This window comes from Ambystoma mexicanum, chromosome 14 (assembly GCF_040938575.1).
Source record: "Ambystoma mexicanum isolate Mex_15411 chromosome 14, UKY_AmexF1_1, whole genome shotgun sequence".
NCBI lineage: Eukaryota > Metazoa > Chordata > Amphibia > Caudata > Ambystomatidae > Ambystoma > Ambystoma mexicanum.
In genome coordinates, this window is record NC_090940.1 from 651313974 (window position 1) to 651336522 (window position 22549).

Genomic DNA, 22549 nt, shown 5'->3' on the forward strand with positions numbered 1-22549 from the left:
GAGAAGATCCTCCCTGTTTGGAAGACAAATCAGGGGGCATATGGACATGTCCAGAAGGTCCGGGTACCACGTTCTCCTGGCCCAGTCGGGCAATTAGGATCATAGTCTTCTGGAATCTTCTCAACCTCCTGATCATCTGAGGAATGACAGGGACTGGAGGAAACGCGTACGGAAGTGGAAACTCCCAGTCTACCACAAACGTGTCCCCTAGAGCTCCTCTCGGGGGAAATTCCCTTGAACAAAAGTGATCGCACTTCCTGTTGATACTGGTGGCAAACAGATCCACTTGAGGGGTTCCCCAAAGGGCGAAGATCTCTTGAAGGACTTCCTGAGCCATCTCCCACTCGTGAGAGACTGTGCTCTGCCTGCTCAGAGCGTCTGCTGTCAAGTTCTTCTCTCCGGCTAAGTGAACTGCCGATACAGAGATTCCTTCTTGAATTGCCCAAAACCAGAGCTGCATCGCCTCTCTGCACAGTGGCTGTGATCCTATGCCTCCTCTTTTGTTGAGGTAGTGCATGGCCACTGTATTGTCCCGTCATTATTAGGACATTTTTCCCCTGTACAGATGGCAGAAAAGCTTTCAGCGCTAGTCTGATAGCTCTCAGCTCCAACAGGTTGATATGTAGTCTGGACTCCCATGGAGACCAACGACCGCTGATGGTCAAGTCACTGGCATGGGCTCCCCACCCTGTGAGTGAGGCATCCGTGACTACTGTTATCTCCGGCCATGGTTGCCAAAACAGTTCGCCTTTCAAAATGTTCTCCCGACAGGCCCACCACTGAAGGTCTCGAGCCACTTTGTCCGGAACCAGGAGGAGATCTGTCATTCTTCCTGAGAATTGCGACCACTGAGATCTTGGTGCCCACTGGAGAGATCTCATTCTCAGGCGAGCCTCTGGCACAAGGAAGATGCAGGATGCCATGAGGCCTAGCAACCTCAAAAAGTCGAAGGCTGGGAGACGTTGGGCATTTTGAAACTTGGTGACCATCTGCAGAATATCTTGAGCCCTCACCTCTGGTGGCAAGGCTTTCCCCAGGGAAGTGTCCAGGACCGCTCCGATGAACCGGAGTCTCTGTGATGGTATCATCTGTGACTTCTTTAAATTGAGGGAGAAGCCCAGTTTGTGAAGGAAGTGGCAGACATAACCTAGCTGAATCTGAGCTTGTTCCGAAGATACAGCGCTGATCAACCATTCGTCTAGGTAGGGGTAGACGTGAATCCCTTCCCTCCTTAGACTTGCAGCCACCACCGACATTAGCTTGGTGAAGACCCTCGGGCGGAGGTCAGCCCAAATGGCAGAACTTGAAATTGATAATGAGAGTCGCCAATTGCGAACCTCCGGTATTTCCTGTGTTTGAGATGGATTGGCACATGGAAATAAGCATCCTGAAGGTCCAGAGATACCAGCCAGTCCTGAAGCTGGAGGGCCTGAAGGATCTGAGAAAGAGTTACCATCTTGAACTTGTCCTTCCTGAGGAACTTGTTCAATTCTCGTAAATCCAAGATAGGTCTCAGTCCTCTGTCCGTACCAACCCTTGTTCCTCTCCGCTACAGGTACCGGTTCTATGGCACCTTTCTCCAGCAGGTCTAGAATCTCCTGTGAAAGGAGCGGATCTGGAAACTTCAAAGAGTTGTTCCCCGGTGGATTACTGAGGAGTGCGTAGAAAAGGCAGGCAGTAACCTTGGGCAACTGTCTCCAATGCCCAAGCATCTGACGTAATAGCCTGCCATTCCGTCAGATGTCGAGTTAACCTGCCCCCTACTGGTGTCTTGTGAGGGGAGTCCTCAGAGTGGTTTAGAGGCGGCTGATGCAGAGGGTAAAGAGGCACCTGCTGCTGCTGCGGCTTTTGTACTTTCAACCCGTCCACCTCGGGTGAATTTCTTTTGGCCTCTTTGAGCCGGCTGTCCTCTGCCTTTTCCGAATGCAGAATAAAAACGAAAGGACCTACCTCTCCAAGAGGTTCCCGAGGGGCAATAGAGAGTTTGACGGATTGCAGCTCCAAGGGATTTTGCTGCTGCCTTGGATGTTTATAACTTCTCTAGGCTGTCATCAGCCTTCTTACCAAATAAAGAAGAGCCGTCAAAGGGCATATTCAAAAGTCTGGCCTGTACATCTGGAGCAAAACCAGACTTTCGCAACCACGCAAATCTGCGGATTATAGTACTTGCCGCCATGGCCCTGCTGATACTGTCAGTAGAATCAATGCCAGTTTGAAGGGATTCGCACATTGCGTCTTTACCATCTTTAATGATGTTCAGAAAAGCTTTCCTTTCTTCTCCTTCGGGGAGGCAGTCAGCCGCTGATGAAGCACACTCCCAAAGTGTATGGCTGAATCTTGCGAGCGTACAAGTAGCATTAATGGATTTAAGCGCCATGCTAAACGCAGAAAAAGCCTTTTTTAACATAGCGTCAAATCTCTCATCATCCCTGTCTTGTGGAACAGTAGGCTATGCAGACCTACTGTTCGATGAAGTTGTTGCAACCAGACTCTCTGGAGTTGGATGTTTGGACAAATATTCAGGGTCAGAAGCAGATAACAAAAAACTATCTGCCAAATATAGGGTAACTGCCGGGATAACCTCAGGAGTTTCCTAGTTGGCCGATATTTTCCTCTGTAATGCAGTATGAAATGGAACCACAGGATCTTCCTGTGGGCCTTTAATTAAAATGTCTTTAAGTTCATCTTGTTGAAAGGCAGGTGAAGGTGTAGACCAACCCATGAATTCTATTATTCTGGCCATTAAAGTTCTAGAAGGAGTCTCGGCATGTTCCCCTGGGTCTAGTTTGGCAAATTCTACTTCTGGGGAAGTATCTAACCCACTTGCATCATGCAAGGATTCTTGAAGGTCCTTCAACCTATTTTCTTCAGAGATAAATTCCTCTGGTACAGGTGTTGTAGTTCTCTGCAACCCAAAAATTATTTCCTGATCAGAATCCTCCCCTTCCTCATAAATAGAGGACAAGGCTCTGAAATAATCTGACCTTGGAAATGGCTTAAAACCCATTTCTAAAGCAGAAGGGGCCAAGCTTGTAGTAACCGGTTGAGAATAAGTCGACGTTGTCGACGTGGAAGTCAAAGGCTTCGAAAAGGTATGAAGAGACCTCGAAGAACTCGAGAGGATCGGAATCCTACTCAGAGTCATCGAGATTATCGACAACATCCTCGAGGTCATGGTGGAAGCCGTCGGTATGACTACTGACTGCGAAGTAGTGGCAGCCGTAGGTTTATCCTTTATGGGCGTTGACATTGGCGTCGAAGACGGCGTCGATTCGACCGGTCTATGCGCCGATGGGCCCTTCGAGAATAGCGTTGATGACGCAGATTTATGAGTCGAAGGGACCTTCGACGATGGCGTCGATGACGCGGTCTTACTGCCTTTGCTCGAGGGTTTGTGACGCTCTCGGGCAGTTTCTTTCGTCGGGTGCAACGACTTGCTGTGTTTCGATTTTTCAGGTCCTTCACCCAGGGTATGACCTTTAGCCGTCTCTGACGGAGTCGAGGCCGCTTTCTCGAAGACGCTAAGCATCTTTTTTCGGAATTCCTCCCACTTAGCTGGAGAGCTGTGTTTTGTGGGGCAGGTGACCCTTTTCGGGGAAACAGAAGAAGACGAAGAAGAGGGAGATCTTCAACGCCTCTTTTTCGAATGTTTGGATCTCGAAGAGAGATGGGAACTGCTTCGAGGCCTCGAACGAGAATGTTTCCTGTGACGGCGAGGAGACAAATGTCTCGACTCTGCCGAGGAAACTTTCGAAGGAGTAGAAGTTTTAACATTCTTACCTCTTTCGAGCTTCCCCTTACGCTCCTTCAAGGCTTTCGCCGACATGGACATGCAGTCCTCGCATTCTGAACAATGGTGCTGCGATCCCAGGCACCAGAAACAGATCCTGTGAGGATCCGTCAACAACATTTTCTTTCCACAATCTCGACACTTTTTGAAGCCGGACCGTGGGGTCGACGGTTCAGATGAGGAAGCCATCGAAAAGAGTAAGATATACTCGAGGAATAAGTAGAATCTACCTGAAGAACGAACTGAGCAACACGTTTCCGAGGCCCACGAAGCGCGGAAAAACGGAACTGAGCAACAGACGCTGCGTGAGTCTATTTATACGCATGATGACGTCAGCGCCGATACGGAGGCTGTCGAGGGACACCAACTCGAGGGACGTCGACGCGCAGCGCCCTCTACTGAAAAATGTTTCCGAGTCCAGCAAGCTGGAAGTAAATCTATCAAGAAAAGGAATACGTCGGAGGACACAATCCCTTCGAAATTCACAGTTTGACTGAACTGTAAGATGGGACGACGTCTCGGCGGTCCTATTTCTGAAATACAAAGGGCATTAGAATCTGCATAACTGAATGTAGTGACGAGGTGCAGGTCTCCATTTATTTACTTGTTTATAGGGCACCGAAAGCCCGCAGGCATCAGCACACTATCTTCCCTCTGTGGGATACGGATTTAGAAAGGGACCTTTCTAATGAAGACTTGGAAGGCAGGTGATCTGGCTCCAATCTGTTCGCAACACACGGAACCAGACTCTATAGTGATGTGCGGATGGCAGTGAATCCATACGAGAATACACAGGTAGAACATATGACATGTTGGAGCTGTGCATCAGAGGCCTCTCTATTGCTGGTCTTGTAATGCAGTTCAGGAACCCTGATTTGGTATTGCCTCAGCAGTTCAACTTATCTCATGCAAAGACATTTCTTGGGATCGCTCTGGAACACCCCCTGGACTGCCAACAGCGGAACATTCTTTCTATATAGCTTGTTGTGAAAATAAACGTTTATGGAATCTCATTCTTGCTGGGGAACTGACAGTAACAACTGTGCAGCGGCACCAGAATATACTAAGCAAAAACATCTGGATGGCGAGGCTATGGCCAAGCAAGATGTGGCTACGTGGCTGAGGGAAGGTGAGCGGGACAAAGCAGTGTGAAGGTAAACAGAGATGAGAAGGCTTTTCCTGCAAAGGGATTCTCAGCCACCATTCCTCATTATCTTCAAATATTCTCATGCCTCGGGCGAGATCAGAGGTCTGCAACCTTTGGCTCTGTAGTCGTTTCAGGCTACAACTCCCATCAGCCCTAGGCAGAATAGTCGATGGCAAGGGATCATGGGAACTATGGGCCAGAACAGCTGGAGAACCAAAGGATGCAGACTCTTGGTCTAAATGGTGCGCCATATTAAATGTTTGTCAACAATGACGTGATATGGTCCTTTGTTGATGGAGCCAAGTTCGCCCTCTGGAGGGCCCAAACCAGCCACAGCTGCTGTCTCGAGAGAGAGGACCAGAAATCCGGCATGCCTGGCCTTCAAGAACATCAGGTCAGGATCTGGGGTCTTGTGCTCAACCTCACCTATCCTTGATCCCTTTCCGGCTCAATGTGATCAATCTCTTCTGTCAACCCTGTTGAGGGTGGCTTTCCTAGAGGTGAATGATATCAAGCGGGCATGAGACACCAGTGGCTGCCCTACCATCGTCAGTGGAGGCAGTGCCCAGCACAGCGCTATCACTAGATTTACTGGCACCAGAGCAGAACGTTTGCAAGAGAGAGATGAATTTACATGAAACAAAGAATAAAACGCCACTAGTGACGAGACTATGCCCGTTCAAAAAAATCAATGAGGGTAGCAGGTTAATGCTGAACTATTTATGCACCTAAAAGGTGACTGCTGACATACACAAATGAGCGCAACCAAAAAGAGCTGCGGCCACTAGCCACTGTGACACAGTTCGAGTCCAGTCCTTGCGCCTCAGGCTATTTCAGGAGATGAGGAATCTGTGGGAGGAAGGTATGCATTAGAACTCTGCAGCCGGTCAGTTAGGACAATGAGCGGTAAAGACAGCTTTCTTACCTGTGTAATGTACACATAGTCATTTTATGATATGGCATTTATAATGCGCTTACAGACAAGTGTTTCAAGGCACGACAAGGCAAGGGAGAGGGAAAAAGAGGGAGGACAGATTTTACTAAGCCTAGTGACATTGAGATCACACAAGTGCAAGGGAGAGGGGAGGGGGAAATTGCCAGGGGAAGCGGAGGAAGGGAGAGTGCCATACAAGGGATCAAAAACAACAGGTGGCAAGTGCAAGGGTTAAAGTGCAGACAGCAGGTGTCCAATAAGTGCAGGTAAGGGGACTGTAGGGTTGCAGATGCAGATACAGACCCAAGTTCAAGGGTGACCAGGAGGCAGTGTGGGTGTGAAACTGGGAAGGCAGGGACCTGGGCCCGAATTCAGAGGGTAGCCAGGTGACCAGTGCAGTGTCAGATAGGAGATCAGCAGGGGAAAGGAAGAAAGGCAGAAGCAAAGAGGAAGGTCTTGAGGTGCTTCCATAACCAGAGATGGTTCTGCTCAAGTTTCAGAGAGGTAGGGAGGCTGTTCCAGTGGGAGTCGCCAGCTGGATAAAGGAGGTCTACCCTCAACTCGTTTCTTGGAGAGGTGATTGACCCTGATGGAGCTGCAGGTGGAGGAGCAGAGAGCTCCAGTAGGAAGGTATTTTCGAAGAAAGAGTTGGAGGTATTGCGGCCCCAGGCCCCAGAAAACCTTGTAGACAATGCAGATGGTCTTGAACTTGATCCTTGCAGCCACTGGGAGCCAATGGAGAGATTTCCTATTATATCCAACAAAACACAAAAATATTCCATGCAGCTTTTTGATCCTGTTCTCACCTTGCTCACTGTTATCAGTTGGCGACTCCTCATGCCGAAGGAAAAACTTCACCTCTTCTCTACGGGGCCCCCACTTCTGCAGATGTTCATACATCATATGATCAAATGGTATTGGGCGTTCTGGAGGGTAAATCAGAAGAATCCATTTAAACTCTCAGGCTTGAAAAACTCATGCACAGCAATTAATGCCAAAAGAAGCTCTATAAATACACCTCAATGCTTCATAATTACAGGTGTCGCAGGATTGCCTCATAATTGTATGTGGCCTGGAACCCACCAAAACATTCTCTGTAATTTTCTATTTACGGCCCGTTGTGGCTGCATTTATTCGATGACACCACGGGTAGTAAATTATAGAAAAATGTACCTTTTAAGTGGTTTTCGAGGGACCCAAATTCTTGGTAAACATTGGAAATGGAACTTGACTCGATTGTAAAGTCCTTCATTAGGTGGCAGGCACCAGCCAGTGAATAATGTGTAAAGGCAGTAAAGTTTGGAACTTCAGACATTGAACAGATCCAATGAGGTCAAGACTATTTCTGGCAAAAAAGAAAAACTTATGTCTGACATTGCGTCCAAGAGTTATCTTGGGAATGCCTCTTCAATGGAATAAGTCCATTGTAACACAAAACCTCAGCGCCACGGTGGCACGTCCTGCCCAGCCATGCCCAGGAGACAGTCACTAGCAGTCACGGTTACCAGAAGTGACTGTCTACTAGGGACTGGAGTTCTGTCTCCTCTGTGTAGAAGCAAAAGAAGGTGGGCTCTAGGCTACCACAACATTCCCCCTCCACTCTACGGCCAAAGGGTGGCTCCAATTAGCTGTTGATCAACGCTGTACTACTAAGCGATTGACAGAAGGAAAACAATGTATTAAGGGTATTTAATGAGCACTCCTCAGATGAAAAAGTGCATTTAATATTGGCTGAGAATGAAGAAATATGGAGAGGAGGCGAGGCAATGAAGGTTGGGCGGGAGGCAACTTTAGGGCAAGCGTTACCAAGCATGGTGTTATAGTCTCCAAGACAGTGGACCTTGAAGAGACCCTTTTTTAGTGGTCTCTGGAATATTAGTAGGTGGGGTGTAATCCTGATTTAGCTAGGTAAAGAGTTACACATCCTGTAGCTATAGTTTCGATGTCTAGATTCTGGGCTTAGAGAGAACCAGAAACTGCACTAGCAGCTCAGGTATGAACTGGGAGCTAACAGGGCCCTTTGCCCTAAATCTGCCACTGTTGGAGTGTAGAATGGTTAATTTTCTTAAACCGGTCATGGTGCGCGCGCAGACCCAGTTGAGAAGGTATTCCTTTACTAGCACTGGCTCAGCACCTGCCTCCCAATAGCCCACAGACACATGCAGGGGGACATATTCTGCCTCCTCATATGTCTCACAGACCAATCAAGAAAGAGTTAGGTTTTTGGTCGAAAGGTGGTAGTGCACCAGAAGAGAATTTTCAAAAATGTAAACATTCATAAAAAAGTGACAAAGTGGAAACGAAAGGAAAAGGTGCTGGGATGCCAACGCTTGAGAGGTGTTGCGGGGAGGCACTGGCAGAGTCTGCAAGACGGCGGTAAAAGAAGGCGCGTAACAGAGGCTAGGAATAGAAAGAGAAGAAAGAGCATAGTAAAGTATCCGGGTCACGCATCGAGGACAGCAGGGTCAGAAGACGTGGCAGGAAGACTGCGCGTTTCTTCTGACTGAAGTATCTCCAAGCAGCGGTGAATCAGAAGAGCTGCTCTTCTGAAGTTGACGCAGATACAGAAAGAAACGCAGCAGGAAAATAAGGAAAGGCCTTGTCAGATGATTTTGTTGAAGAAAAGCCTCCTCCTTTGACAACACAACAGACCTAATCACCCCGATAGATAGATGTGCAGGGTATCTGACTTTATAGCTCGGGGAGCAGGTTCCTAAAGAGCATAAAGGAATTACACTAGAGTCAAAAGGGATGAAAGAATTGTCAGAGCAGACTCATGATGTTGTGTGTCTCCTATTGAACATTTTGACTATAGCAGCAACAGCAGCAGCAGTTAGAAAATTTAACTGGGGTGGAGCGACAAGCAGCACACTTAAGGAAGATTAAGTTCTGGGCTCCGGCTGTCTCAGTGGACCCCGATCCTGCTACCCAGGACTTCATGTCTTATACAGCAGAACTCCCAATGTTCCTCCTCACCGGGATTCCTTCTGATCCCCCTTTACACCTGCAGCACCCAACACAAATCACAAAATGTCAATCACTGTGTAAATGTGCTCCGTACCTATGGTTTCAATAAGGAAAACCAATTTCATGCATCGGCTTGAGAAACGATTCTTGATGAGCAAAAGCCTCTGCGCCACCACGGTTAAAAAACAGCACCCATGTGATTACAGAGAACACATAACAGAGAATGCTTTTTCAGCAAAAACAATAACAGTGAGAAAATATCCATCTTTTTTTGGGGGAGGGTCCCCCGCAAACCCTCCGTTTCTCCATGTGCTTAAACCACTCCCACCGTTTTACACCACACCCATATCTATTTTATGAAAATGTCGTTCTTTTCTCTGTTTTTGTTTCTCTGTAATTGTATTCTCTATTATCACTGGATACCAAAAAATATTACGCTAAAAAAACACATTTGTTATAGGGCTTTGAAATGCCCCTTAGATGGCAGCACACAAGCCATTCTTTCTGCAGATGTGACTGAAATTGTGCAGTGATGAGCCATAACCAACAAAATGGTGCATTGGTGCAGAATTAAGCTTGTTGTGAAATCGCTGCCAGGAAGAAAGGGTTCTTACCATTTCCACGCCAGACTTCTGAAAGATGGCAACCACACTCGCCGGGCTCTTTACAAAACTCCACAACGTCTCTACAAGTGGTTTCTGGTGTAACCGGAACCTCCGTCAAAATATGTTCATTGTTACTCAGGAACACAGTTATGATCATCTGCAATGAAAGAAAATAGAAGCGTTATCCAACAGCACTTGACACCTCTAGCTGTGTGCAAGGTGCAACATATTACATGTGACAGCTAGCGACACCTGGCCTACACTCGCGGGGGACGGCAGAAGCACATGCTTCATGGCAATAGGCACAGCTACAGGGGACCAGTAAGAACCATCGGCCCACTGCAGTCTCCAGCTCAGCTGTTGCTTTCACAGGGCCCCATGACTGATTCTGCCCCATAGCTCCTGGCGGAGGAAGCCCTTCGCATTTCGCATGCCTTCTGCCGAGAAGGGCCTCCTAGCATGAAACCGAAGACGCGCCTCAACAAGTTGTGCTAAACACACCCCACCAGCTGTGTGTCCCTCTTCTCATCCCATCGCTCTCCTATCTTGGCTTCAAACATCAATACCTTTGGCTTATTGGCAGCACTTGCAGCCTGTAACAAAACCTCATTCGATGTTGATATATCTACAGTACCGTGGATGCCAGAATGGAGGCTGATGTTCATAAAAGAGAAAGAGCTGAAAAAGAGCAAACTGATTGACTAAAGGTCGACTCCACAGTGATGGACACATCTAGAGTAAGTTCTCTGCGAGGACCTTCACAGTCAGATTCTTTAAGCCCCCCCTCCTCCTCATTACCTTCTGTACAGACTCCCTCCCCAGCCCCTCTTCGGGTAAGCGGAAAGCCATGATCTAAAAAGCACACACAGCCTCCTGATTCAAAGCCCCCCAATGGCCGTACCTTTCTTGCTCCGTTGCAACTGCGCCCCCTTGTTTTAATGCTCTTTTCTAGTCTCCACTACTAGAATTCCCTCACTACCCTGCTCCATTAATCCTTTTAAAACTTGGCTGTAACCCCGATTTTAAAACCTTGTTTCTATTATGCGCAAAAGGAGAGCTATTAAAAGACGGTTTTGCATCAAAATCCCCAAATGTCATTGGGCTTAGATGATCCCGGTTCCCAAAGGTGGAGAATCGAGTTGCCATGGCTGCTAGTCCTGGGCAGTGTGGGGACGAGTTGGGAAAGGCTTGGAGCTCTGCAGAAGATCAGGCGTCGTAGATGATCCCGGTTCCCGAAGGTCGAGAATCGGGTTGCCATGGCTGCTGGTCCTAGGCAGTGTGGGGACGAGTTGGGAAAGGCTAAGAGCTTTGCAGAAGGCCAGGCCGTCGCAAAGAGATGGAGGTGGGGCCAAACCCTTGGTGCATGTTGTACGGTTCAAGAACTCGGGAGGAGCTCAAATCCTTCCTTAGTTCTATTATGTACCAGAGGGCTGGGCAACTGGAGTAGTGCAGAGCAACTCCTGAAATCCATTTAAGAGCTGGGACCAGAATAAAAGCCCAAGCACACTTTGATCAGATGGTGCAGTTATGTTAAATATCTTTCCAAAATGAATTTGTGAAATTGGCTTATCGAGTAATGAAAAGGGGATTGAAAGTATAGAGCGGTCTGATATGGAAAGATAGTCAGAGCTCAAAGTGAACATGTCTTGTTTCTATGGAATGCCCCAACTAAACATTTCCTTCCATTTTCTAGGTCACCTTGGTAACAAATGTGTAAAATAAAAACAGCAGCAAGTCCATTTGTCCCAAAGGATCTAGAGTGACCAGGACCTAGTCTATGTGTTTCCATTTCAGGGGGGTGGGGGGGATCAGTTCAGGAGTAGGTCACATAATGTACAGTCTTTGGGGAGCAGATATTGCTGGCCTCTTGAAGCACCAACACATGTACATTCAGGTGCCGCCTTGCAAATCCGTGACTGCAGTCCTTGCTAGGACTCCACTGTTGCTTGCTTCAGAGACTAGCCTTGGTCTCCAACGCACATGCAAAGGGTGACTGACTTCACATGGGAATACATGTAACCCGACAGGGGGAAAGAGAGCGCTCTATACCGCCTCCACTGAAGGAAGGGTTAAAGTTAGCCTTCACGTCAGCATCTAATCAACATAGATGGAAATGGAAGAGCAGACTGCAAGTCCTCTCCACTCTGTAGAACAGGAGACAGCGCCAGCGGAAAGACACAAGTACCTATATCCTCTACCGTGGTCTGAGCACCTGCTCAAGGCACATAACAGCTCAACGGGCAATCACACCGAGACTACCCTTTCGAGATCTTCAAATCCTAGAAGATGAGAAGTCAGTATTATTGTTTTTACTGAATGGGTTTTGCCCCTAAAGTACATAAAGTTTAAGAAGGAAGAGGTCAAGTCTACCTTCAGTGCACATGGAAAATAAAGTGCTAGCATGGACAGTTTACCAGACACTTGGCACTGCGCCATTTTAGTTCCTGGACTGCCATGGAGGCAGACCTATAGTAGCCTATTACTGCACGTCAGTGGAGCGGTCCAACTCTACCCCCCTACCCCGATATCATTCCGTACTTGCTTTCTCAGAAGATGCCATGAATTCAGGTGGGGTAGAGGAAGAACAGCACAGCATTAGACATTACGCACGCAATCCCCCAACTCACAGCGGATTACAAGAGGGATTACAGTGTCTCTTTCCCGGCACATTGAAAGATTCCATAAAGATCTGTGGTAGTTTCCCTCTTTATTAGTGGAAGGTTAACTCTGCCCCACCTTCAGCGTACACTCCGACCAGACCACCACTCGCCTCCTCTCAGCCAGGTCTACTGCATCTTTATCAGTGAATCGATCGCAGTGAAGCACCAATACCAGGCTGGCACAAATGCCATTGAGCCCTCTATTACACAAGAGTTCGATGAGAGCCTTCGACGGCATAGGACGCCGACCTCTATTCTACAGGCTCCAGCTCCAAAAGACATTATGCACACAAAAATGGCACAACAGGGCGACAGCAAAGACAGTAGGGTCAAACATACTACTCTATGGCCACACGCCCCCACAACTAACCCACACGCATGCAAACCTCTCGCATCTCAGGACCAGACAATCAATGGAATTGATCGCTGCAGGCTGGTCGCGCGACCAGGACAGAACTATTCCATTCCGGCAAATCAATGAGGACACAACCAAGGAGGATATGAAAAGCATACTCCTCCCCCAGAAACAATGGTCAGCAGGTGCCCTGTACAGAAATACTTGCTGTCCCTATTCCTGGGAGTGGCCCCAGGCCCAGGAGCATCCCTGCAAAGCCAATAAACGAGCAAAGTGTCTTTCAATGAGGGCTTCAATGAGCGACCTATGCCAGGGATGGAGTTTTCCTTTACAGATGAAACACAAATGTACCACTGCTAAGGGCGGCTTTACGCAGGTTTGGACAGGAAATAGCGTGCTCACAGTGGAAAGAACGTGTTACCTACTTTTTACTCAGGCCTAAAGGTCTTATGGTTCAAAAATATAAGACAGAAACTATAGCACACATTCATATAGGACAAGAGAAACAAATGACTTAGTTATTATATGCAGCGGCACAACCGTGCTTGCCCTAACATTTACCCTGCTGAGGTACGCAGGCAGCTGAGGGAGGCCCTAACATTTACCCTGCTGAGGTACGGAGGCAGCTGAGGGAGGCCCTAACATTTACCCTGCTGAGGTACGGAGGCAGCTGAGGGAGGCCCTAACATTTACCCTGCTGAGGTACGGAGGCAGCTGAGGGAGGCCCTAACATTTACCCTGCTGAGGTACGGAGGCGGGCAGAGCACATCAGTCCCTAAAAGGAATGGGACTGTAACCTAAGGGCACAATTAACCCAAGGCAGCAAGGACGTGAAGTATCTGAACGTTGTGCTGTGTTTTTGTTGTCATCACTCGTGTCAAGTCTGCACATGTATCACGCTATTGAAAACTAGAACAGTATAAGAAGGTAAATACATTAAGTGGTAATGACTTCTTTCCTTGCCGGGGTGATCTATTCCTCTATGAGTCAAGTTTAATGTGGGTTTACTGGTGTGATGAGGTCAGGTGATCTCACTGGGATCTCGACTGTGCACCGCTGCCATTTGCATACTCTCCAGGAACTATTGGTTCCAACCACATAGCATGAAAGAAGAATGGTCTTTCCTCTCTGTCGACCATCACACTACAGGAGGCTGCAACGGGTTACATGTGATATAGTCGCTGGAATAAACATTGGTGTTGCACGAAAATATCTTACATAAAATACAGAATGGTTTAAATGATCGGATTTTGGATGTACCAAAATTACATTCAGCCGAAAATGCCGAACATTTCCTTATAGCGAACAAGGGATACGGGGGTGTCCCCTGCACCCTTGTTCGCTATAATGGAATCGGGGGTAGCAGGGGTGTCCCCCACATCCAAAGCTATTTTTCCCCCCCAAAAAGGACCCTGCAGCAGCGGTTCCCATCCACGGAATTGAAGGGAACTAGCGCTGCAGGGACTCTGCGGCAGACAGAGGAGTGTGCCGCCAAAAGGTAAGTAAGGGGCTGAGGGGAGCGGTACTGCACGAAAATCCCATATTTCTGTAATGCGACCTGCTCGTCTACGATATTTACGTTTAGGAGCATTGAACATACATCTATAAACACTGAGGGTGACTTATTTTTTAAAGGCACTAAACACCCATCCCAACATATTTTAGGACTGGTGCAATTATTACATAAACAAACTCTAGTCCTAGAATATTTGGGGAAAGTGTTGGGTAGTGAGTCATCCTCGATGTTATTTTCCAGCGATTATATCACCGGATACCTGGATACCGCTGCAACATTGTAGCTGAAAGAGCAAACTAGATGCATGGAGACACTGTGGGGGGAGATGCAGCAGCTGCGAGGAGCATTAGAAGGGCAGCCATGACATACTCCAAACCAGCCAGGGCAAGAACCCAGAGCTCCCCCCCCCCCCCGCCCTCAGGATGCATTGCACGATTACCGCAAGGGAGAGCCCAAAGCCACTGTGCGTTATCCCAGAGACCAGCGCAGAGCGGCAGGCAAATGCTGCTGGGTAAATACCTGCATTCTAGAGCACCTTCAGTGAATGACGCACGCAAGACATCATGAAAGCGAATACAAGGAGCAAGGGCGCATGCTGGGACTTGGGCGTCACAGTTCCTAGAGCTTGTGCAGAGAAGGAATAATTGCAAACATTCCTTCACAAAGAACTTCTGGATATTGGAAAGTTGAGCCCACACTGTACATCAACTGCTGCAGGTCGGAACTTGGCAGTTCTACGGCAAGAAAGTGTGCTTGTCGGGAGGCCACATGAACACACACAGAGCTACTGTCTGGGGTAACCATGCCTCATAGCTCCACCAACCCACCTGAGAAAGTCCACTTGCACGGAACGGTTTCATGCTGAGACTTGCAGTTCCTGGTCCCAGACACTTCTTGAGAAGCAGAATTTGCAGTGAGCAGCTTCCGGATGGGACTTGGAATAAACATTCCTGAATCCCATTGAGAAAGGGCCTTGACCAACAACTGTTGCAACATGGAACTCAACGCTTTGAACTAGAAACATACAGAGGAGGAGCCCTGTAGCAGCCAAGAAGAGGCAGTACACAGTGTCCAACATCCTGACACTTTCTAAACCTGCTGGTCTGCATTATTTCCAATCCATATTTGTGCCAAACTGGCAAAGAGCTACTTTCAGAGTTGAGGCGAGCTGATAAGAACAGAGACATGGAGGGTGGTTGGGTGCTCCAGCAGCTATGGAGAATGGCAGACTGGATGAGCCAGGTGGTACTTTTCAGGCACTATGCAAGCACCCCAGAAGCTAGGTCCTCATGACATCACAACACACCCGAACTGCCTATTCTACTGCATTGCATGAGTTGCCTGACTCTTGTGCTCATTTTCCGTTTTTTTTTTTTTTTTTGTTTGCATTCGTAACTAAATGCTGCATTTTAGTTGTATGTCCGCAAATGTCATTGCAGTACCAGGCTTTAACAATCTTGCTGTTGTTTTGGTAATCCTTGTGTGCAACAGTGTTTCTCTAGTCTGTCAAAATGGCATCCTCCAGGTCTGTCCGCTAGGTCGATGGTCAGGTAAAAGTGGAGAAGAAACCATGATGAGTAATGTGGGCTGCCAGGTGGCGACAGCTTTCTGGGGCAAGCCCGATTAGCAGGGCACGGTGACAATTGTAAGGTCCCTCAGAGCTGAGGAGAAGGTGCCAGGGACAGTGCAGGCTGCCTAGGGAAGTGACCCCCGCAAGCCGCGAGGGACCAAGAGCCTGCGGGAGCAGAAGTGAGGTGCCGACAAGCAGTGTGAGGTGCTCGGTGAAGGGGGGCAATGCAAAAGTTGAGGAGAGTGACTGACAAACAGCGTCACAGAGTTGATACAACGCAAAGGAATGTAAACAAGAAACCTGCTGCACTTGCCATACATAAAGAATGGCAGAAATCCCTGTAGGGTTCCGCTGCATGAAGTCCAGCACCGAGACAGCCCACAGCAGCACCCAGCAGGAACCGGAACAGGAATCAGGTAAGCAGCACACACCTCAGAACAGAGTGCCGGAGCTGAAAGGAGAACACATGGCTGGTGGCAGACTATCCAGGTGTAGTCCAGGTGTAGAGTTGTGGACCAAGCGTCAGCCAATGAATGTGGAAGGCGGGACAGAGACCCACAAGACCAAAAGAAGATAGGGTACCGGGGAGGAAGGGGAATATGGGATACACTAGAGAACTAAAAGCACAAGAGAAGCACCAAGCCACATGGAGGAACCTGCAGTGAACATCCTCCAGTGCGCACAGCGTGCATAGAGAAATGGGAGATCTACTGCACTCCACCCTAGAACATGTAGCACCTATGCATGAGGAAATCAGGTCAAGCACAGATCAGTAGAATGCTGTGCCGGCACTGCACCTACTCACCCACCCACCCATGGCTTGCGTCAAACAGGACGCGGGCTATTCAAGCCTCCTTTAAGCATAGTGGGGGAAACAGGACAAAGAGTGGACCATGGAGATTGGATGAGGTCTGGACAGGGGCACAATGCAGGAGCAGGCAGGGAGTGAAGGGAGAACAATCTCCCCACCGCCCCCACAAAAAGAGACGGATGTGCTTGAGCTGGGGCAGGGTCAGGAACCGAGAACAAAAATATCAATGCTCATAGAAACAGGCCAGGGGAGAGGCCTGCGACGAGGAGCAAATCGCACTGCAAGGTTTTCATGGCCTGGCATGTCCCGTTTAGCACGGAAGTCCATTGATGGCGCAGCAACTTGCTTTAAGAGGAGCACTGCTAAGAGCGCTGTGTAAAGGCAGTCAGCAGAAACATGGCATTCAATCAAACGGCACCAAACCTTCCCAAGTGCAAAGCCACAACCAGCAAGAACTGAGAGGTGCTTATTAAGCTGTATTAATATTTCCAGCCACTTCACAAACCCTAGAGAGAATTACAAGAGCACCGCACACTGCACTTTGGGGGCATTCACAAGTGCACAACAATAATGAAACATTATCAAAAGAGAGAACATGTATATCCTGGACCCTGCAGTGAGGTTCATATTAGACAAACAACCTGCAACAATGGCTACTGGGGAACATTATAAGACGAAGGCTTGTAAACACGAGAAGGCGCGAGTCAAGACCCACCAGGGCAGTGCACTTGGAAGGCGCTTGAAATGGATGCCCCTAAACTTACCTGGAAATACTGCGGCTGAGTAAAGCAGGACCCGCATCTAAAGCCGACTGCAGTTATTTTAGATGTCCTTTAGCAAAGACTAATGATATTGCACAGGGGTCGCACAATAGGCAATTCCAGAAGCTAACACTTTCCAAACTTCAAGGGCTCAAGGCCATCATGAATCTATAACACCCCACTTTCCTCAAGAAACTATTCTGACCCACCAAAACAATGAACAAGTAGGGGCTCGTTGTGGGTCAACTTACTCACGACATACTTACAAAGTAAAAACGAATACTGTTATTTGAAGAAACATTAAGATACATAATTCCGGATTAATGAAGGGAGGTCCGATTAGGATCCACAGAGAACAAGCCAAGAACTCCATATTACAATTAGTCAAAATGCATGCACTAGTCGCAGTGGACGCAGTACTACGCAGCCACGCGACAGAGCTGTACGCTCCAGGGTGACAGATGTTACCCACAGCACAGCAAACCAAACAAGGATCCATTGCTGGTCTGACCAGGGCTGCGTATACTTACCTGGAGCACTGCAAATAATCCGTACAGTCTGCAATTCCAGCGCAGTTCACAAGCGAGAGCTGCTGCCCTTGTAGAAATCCACTATGAAAATGCCTCACCTTTTTGGCCAGAATTCTGTCCTTATTTCGGTTGCAGGAATTGATCAGGTATTTCTCCGGCAAGCCCAATTTCGCTTTGGACTTATTGGCGACGCTTTGAAGAATCATTGTCAAAATATTCCTCATGTGGAGCAGAGCAGAGCATGAAAGTCAAGCAAGAGGAGGAACCGTCCAGCCACAGAACGGAAGGGCTGGCAGCCCACTGGCCTAGGACTCTCCGGCCGGCGGCGATAGCAGGGATTCCAGGGAAGTAGCGCCGGGCACCGTGGCGACAGCTGGGAGATATGGGGAGCCAGTGCTTGCCTAATTAGGTAAACCTCAGGACAGCAACGCTCCGCGGGCACAACAACAGGCCGTCCCAACCCGGTCAAATACGAATTCCAAGGCTCTGATGAAAGGCAACTAAACACCAATTTATTTTCATTCAAGCAGTTTAGACGTGTTTAATGACGCTATAAAGACCACACTTTAAATATAAAAAACGCACGCTTATTGTGAAAGCCACGTTTGTTTGCCGTGAGCACAAACACAGAACCAAACAATACGATGAACACATGTACAGGGCATGGTCGAGAAGAGGACTCGACCCAAGACCCTTTCTTTCCTACACTGGCCACGCATATGTCAGTTCCCATTCTGAAACTTCAACACCACTTGTGTTCTCAGTCCGAGGCCAGTGCCAGGCATCACTAGGCAGAAGGCAGGTCCTTCATGTGCGCAATTCTGAAAAGGTCACGCAAAATTACTCACTCGGATTCAAAAAAGCATTGCCTCCCTCCCCTCCTCCAGGGACCACTGCTGGGCGGCGGCGGCGGCAGCCCGTATCCCCACAAATTACACATTTTACCTCTGTGGAGGGTGCCCGCTACCATGCCACGTGGGGATCCAACAGGCAATTTAAGCTTTTCCGGCATCTAACAATACTTCTGTAAACTTGCCTCCAACCTTGTCTTGAAGCATATGTCCCTAGACTACTTTTATCCACGTAACCCTCACTGACAGCATTACCTCCTCGTCCCCGTCCTTCTCTCCCGAGGCATCTACCTCCCTAGACAGGCAACCCTCTTGCTCTAACATCATTTTTATGTCCCTTATTCCCACCCTGGGGAGGGAATACGGTCACCAACTCACCAGCATTATGGCTGTTATTTCGTATCTTCATGATAATAAAACTCTTTATTCATTTATTTTTACATTTATAAAGCGCACGAAGCCCAGGGCCATCAAGGCGCTGTTGCAGTAAATACACAGATAACAACAAGATAGCCATTTCAGTTTCATGAGTAAGTTACAGTATATTGGAGAGGGCTGTTGTCCGACGCTAAGCGTGCCATCGGTAGGTGACAGTTAAGCGAACAGCAATGTTTTTAGTGCTTTACGAAAGGTCCAGTAAGAGCACTCCGCTCGCAGGGCAGGTGGCGGAAGGTTCCAGTGTTTGGCGGCACTGCAAGGGAACCTGGAGCCTCCAATGGTGGCCCTTTTGAATTTAGGCTGGGTAAGGCGGTAAGTGTAGGCTGTCATGCTTGGTCTAGAGGTCTGCGAGAGGTAGGCTGGCGCGTCCTGAGAGAGGCATCTGTGCGTAATAGAGAGTTTCGAAGAGAATTCGCTCCCGAAAAGGGAGCCAGTGGGCATTTTATCTTGCTGCCGCGAGATGCTCCAGTTTAGGAATGTTCAGGCACGCTCAGAGTGCGTTGTTTTGTATAGCCTGCATCTTTCTAATATTGTTAACAGAGGTGCCAGCGTAAAGCGCAATGCAATAGTCAAGCCTAGACCCTATTGTAGCTCTGACTATAGAGAGGCAACTGTCTGGAGAGGAAGGGTCTGGCTGCATTGGTTAGTTTGGTTGTATAGGCGTCTGAGGAGGCAATAGCAACTGCATTGTTTTTTTTCGTTCAAGGTAAATATCCTTGGTCTCTACAGAAGACAAACACTGTTCCTGCTAGCTCATGTATGTCCGTAACCATGCAGCAGATGGTGGTTAGCCCGCCCTCAAAGTGCCCTGCTTGACAGCCGCATTTCAACAGGGCATGTTTGCTCCCAATCACACATGTGGTCAAACAATGTCTCAATGCAGCAAGGCCTAAAAACAAAATTAGGGATTCAGGGAACAAGCAAATGGCAAGGGAGTGGCTTCTACGATCGGCGCAAGAGTAAGGCTAGGTGCAGAGCCAATGTTCAGAATAGAAGATGATGGCACACAGGTATGCCGGTAGGTCAGACACGATCGCTCCATTTTTGTCAATAAGAATTTTTTGTTAAAGCACTAAACAAATTGCACCTCTTCCTGAGAGGGTCTAAGAATCAGAGACCAATCCAAAGACCCTCTCAGCCGTCCCCTGAAAGAAGAGATGACCTGCGAAGCCGCAGGTCCCTTGCCCACTCCGGGGAAAGAAAGAGGTCAGGCATGGTAGCGAGGAACATCTCTCCAGATCACCCTCCCACAGGAGCAGCCCTAGGAGGAGGGATCCTGCTCTCCCAGGATCCAGCCTGCTGTCCTGCTCGGGCCCCTTCACAGGCCTACTCTCAACACCATACTTCCTGCAGCTTCCCAAAGGGCAAGGAGTACGGGCACCACAGAGAGGGCCACTGACACCAAGCTGCCTCAGGCTACAGTTCCCCTGGATCTCCTGTTTTTGGCAGAGGCTACACAACGTTTTTGGGTTTGGGTTGGGGCGGGACAGTTTACTGCAAATTCCCCCAGTTGGAAATTGTCCGATCCACAAGTTTAAAAAAAAATAATAATATCACAATAGATCTACAGCTAACAATCCAGTGACACCGTAGAGCCGATTTGAATCCTGGACACCAAAAACACGTTTCAAAAGGGCACAAACAGCTAGCAGTGCAACCCTTCTCTTCGATACGTCAAAACAACAAAGAGGCATCCCCTCCACATGCATAGGGTTGGTGTCCCAAGCTCAACCACCGAGATCCATTGAAATCTTTGGGGGGCGCCCAATAAATGGCAGGGTTCGATATTGAGGGGAGCTGGGAGTTATTTAGATCCTGCTTGTAGCGTACTAGCTTGACACCAACCGCTACCAGGAGCTACCTTTGGCTCCCCAGACCGATTCATGCCAAACAAACATACCTATGTAAATTTAACTTCATAAATAAACATTAGGACACATCTATATGACATTTAAAAGGATATGGGGTCATAAATAAAGGACACCATTTTGTTCGCATCGGATGTGGTTTTCTGTGGAATGCTATGTATGTACTAGCTCCTTGTTTTCCAGTGCTAAGGTTTTGGTCCCTGTTTAATGCGGGATACCCAAGAGCCACTTTTAGCTCCTGCTTATCCAACCTTAATTTCGATCCCTGAATGGGATTAGCCACATTCAACTTGTACAGGGTTCTTCCCAAGCAGAAGCTCAGGGTGTGAATCCTTTCCAGACATCCTAGTCACCCTGACTGGCACTGATGTTGGCCCATCAGACATCTGGAAATCCCAGGAAAGTGAGCGATAACCACATATGGATCTCCGACACCTTGTAGCAAGTACGCAGACTGCAAGGCCTTGTCCGAAAATCTAACAAATGCAGGAGGCCCTGTAGGTGCTTCTGCCGAAACGGTCCACACTGTAATCCCTGAAAGTATATGGCTGCCACCTCCACGGAGGCTGTACAGTTAGCTAGCCAAGGCAAAAAGTCTGCGGCATGCTCGCCAACCCCTGTGAATCTGGGATTCTCGAGTGGCCCGATAAACTGATGTGTCCTCGTCAAGCTCTGTGGTAGAGCTAGCCATTGGCTAGCGACACAGGACTCCTGGAGAGGAGGAAATGATGTGCTGTGTCTAGGAGTAGAACTGAAGTGGCAGGTGAATTTGTATGCCTGGCTAGTAGCTTGGCACTTCACATTTGACCCCTTGCTCTACCGTATTGGCTTGACAGGTGGAAAAGGATTGTCTGCAGGATTGCCTACAGCAATGCCAGTGCTTAAGATTCATTCAAAACCTCCTAGCCATTCCTCTTCAGTGTTGCTTAAAATCACTCAAATAGATGCCATCATTCAGGGATCAAAGAGTATTTGTTGAGAGGGAAGTAAAAACCGCTTCTGGTTATCCGGCACCATGCAGTAGGCAGGTGTACCTAGTGAGTTGCAAATCGAATTTTCATTTTTCATTTTCTAGACACATTCCCAAACAGCAAGAGTTCTGCAACATCGCAGCGGATGGCATCGAGCTAAAAGGGCTTGCAGGCTACAATGCAGCAGCCAACGTGTCCCCAAGCACCTGGCAATTTCAAACCTTGCATTCCAAAACATTGGTGGATTCAAAATAATCCTCACAGACGTCTAAGCATCAGTGTGACATATGTACCTGTATAACATGATTGCCTTGGAAGCAATACGACACGGAGCAACACAGGTTCGATCCCCAAGAAACCTCTGGGTATTAAGCGAAATAACATATCATAGCACCTCGAATCCTCCGAGACATAACAAGACACCCTGCCCACCACCAGTATTCAGCTCGAAGACCAGCCCAATTCTATAATCTAATACCACACCGTACTTTATATGGCCAATGAAAATCTCTTCATTGTAAATTAAATGCATTGGGCGCCAGCCAACATTAGAAACATGTCTATATACTTTTAGGAGGAAATAAACTATAATGCAGAGAAAATCAGTACAGTAAGAGGCATATACACAAGTACAGGATTGAATAAGTCATTGGTGGGTGAAGGGGGATTTTATAAAGTGGGCTAAAAAACAAGAATCTTACTCTTAAAAGGGGTGAAGTTGATCCATTGCTTTGCAAAATAACATCTGTTCAGCTCAGGGTCACAAGGCACATAG

At 48.1% G+C, this 22549-nt stretch overlaps 1 protein-coding gene across 1 annotated transcript in view; it reads right to left on the reverse strand.

The window, feature by feature from the left end:
• Positions 1 to 22549, reverse strand: part of PPP1R13B (protein phosphatase 1 regulatory subunit 13B) — a 452941-nt gene that overhangs the window by 361589 nt on the left and 68803 nt on the right. The window contains exons 2-3 of the mRNA XM_069638181.1: positions 9453 to 9600; positions 6678 to 6797 (exon numbers count right to left, since the gene is read on the reverse strand). Of these exons, the coding sequence (XP_069494282.1) occupies positions 6678 to 6797; positions 9453 to 9600 (268 nt within the window). The remainder of the gene's footprint in view (positions 1 to 6677; positions 6798 to 9452; positions 9601 to 22549) is intronic.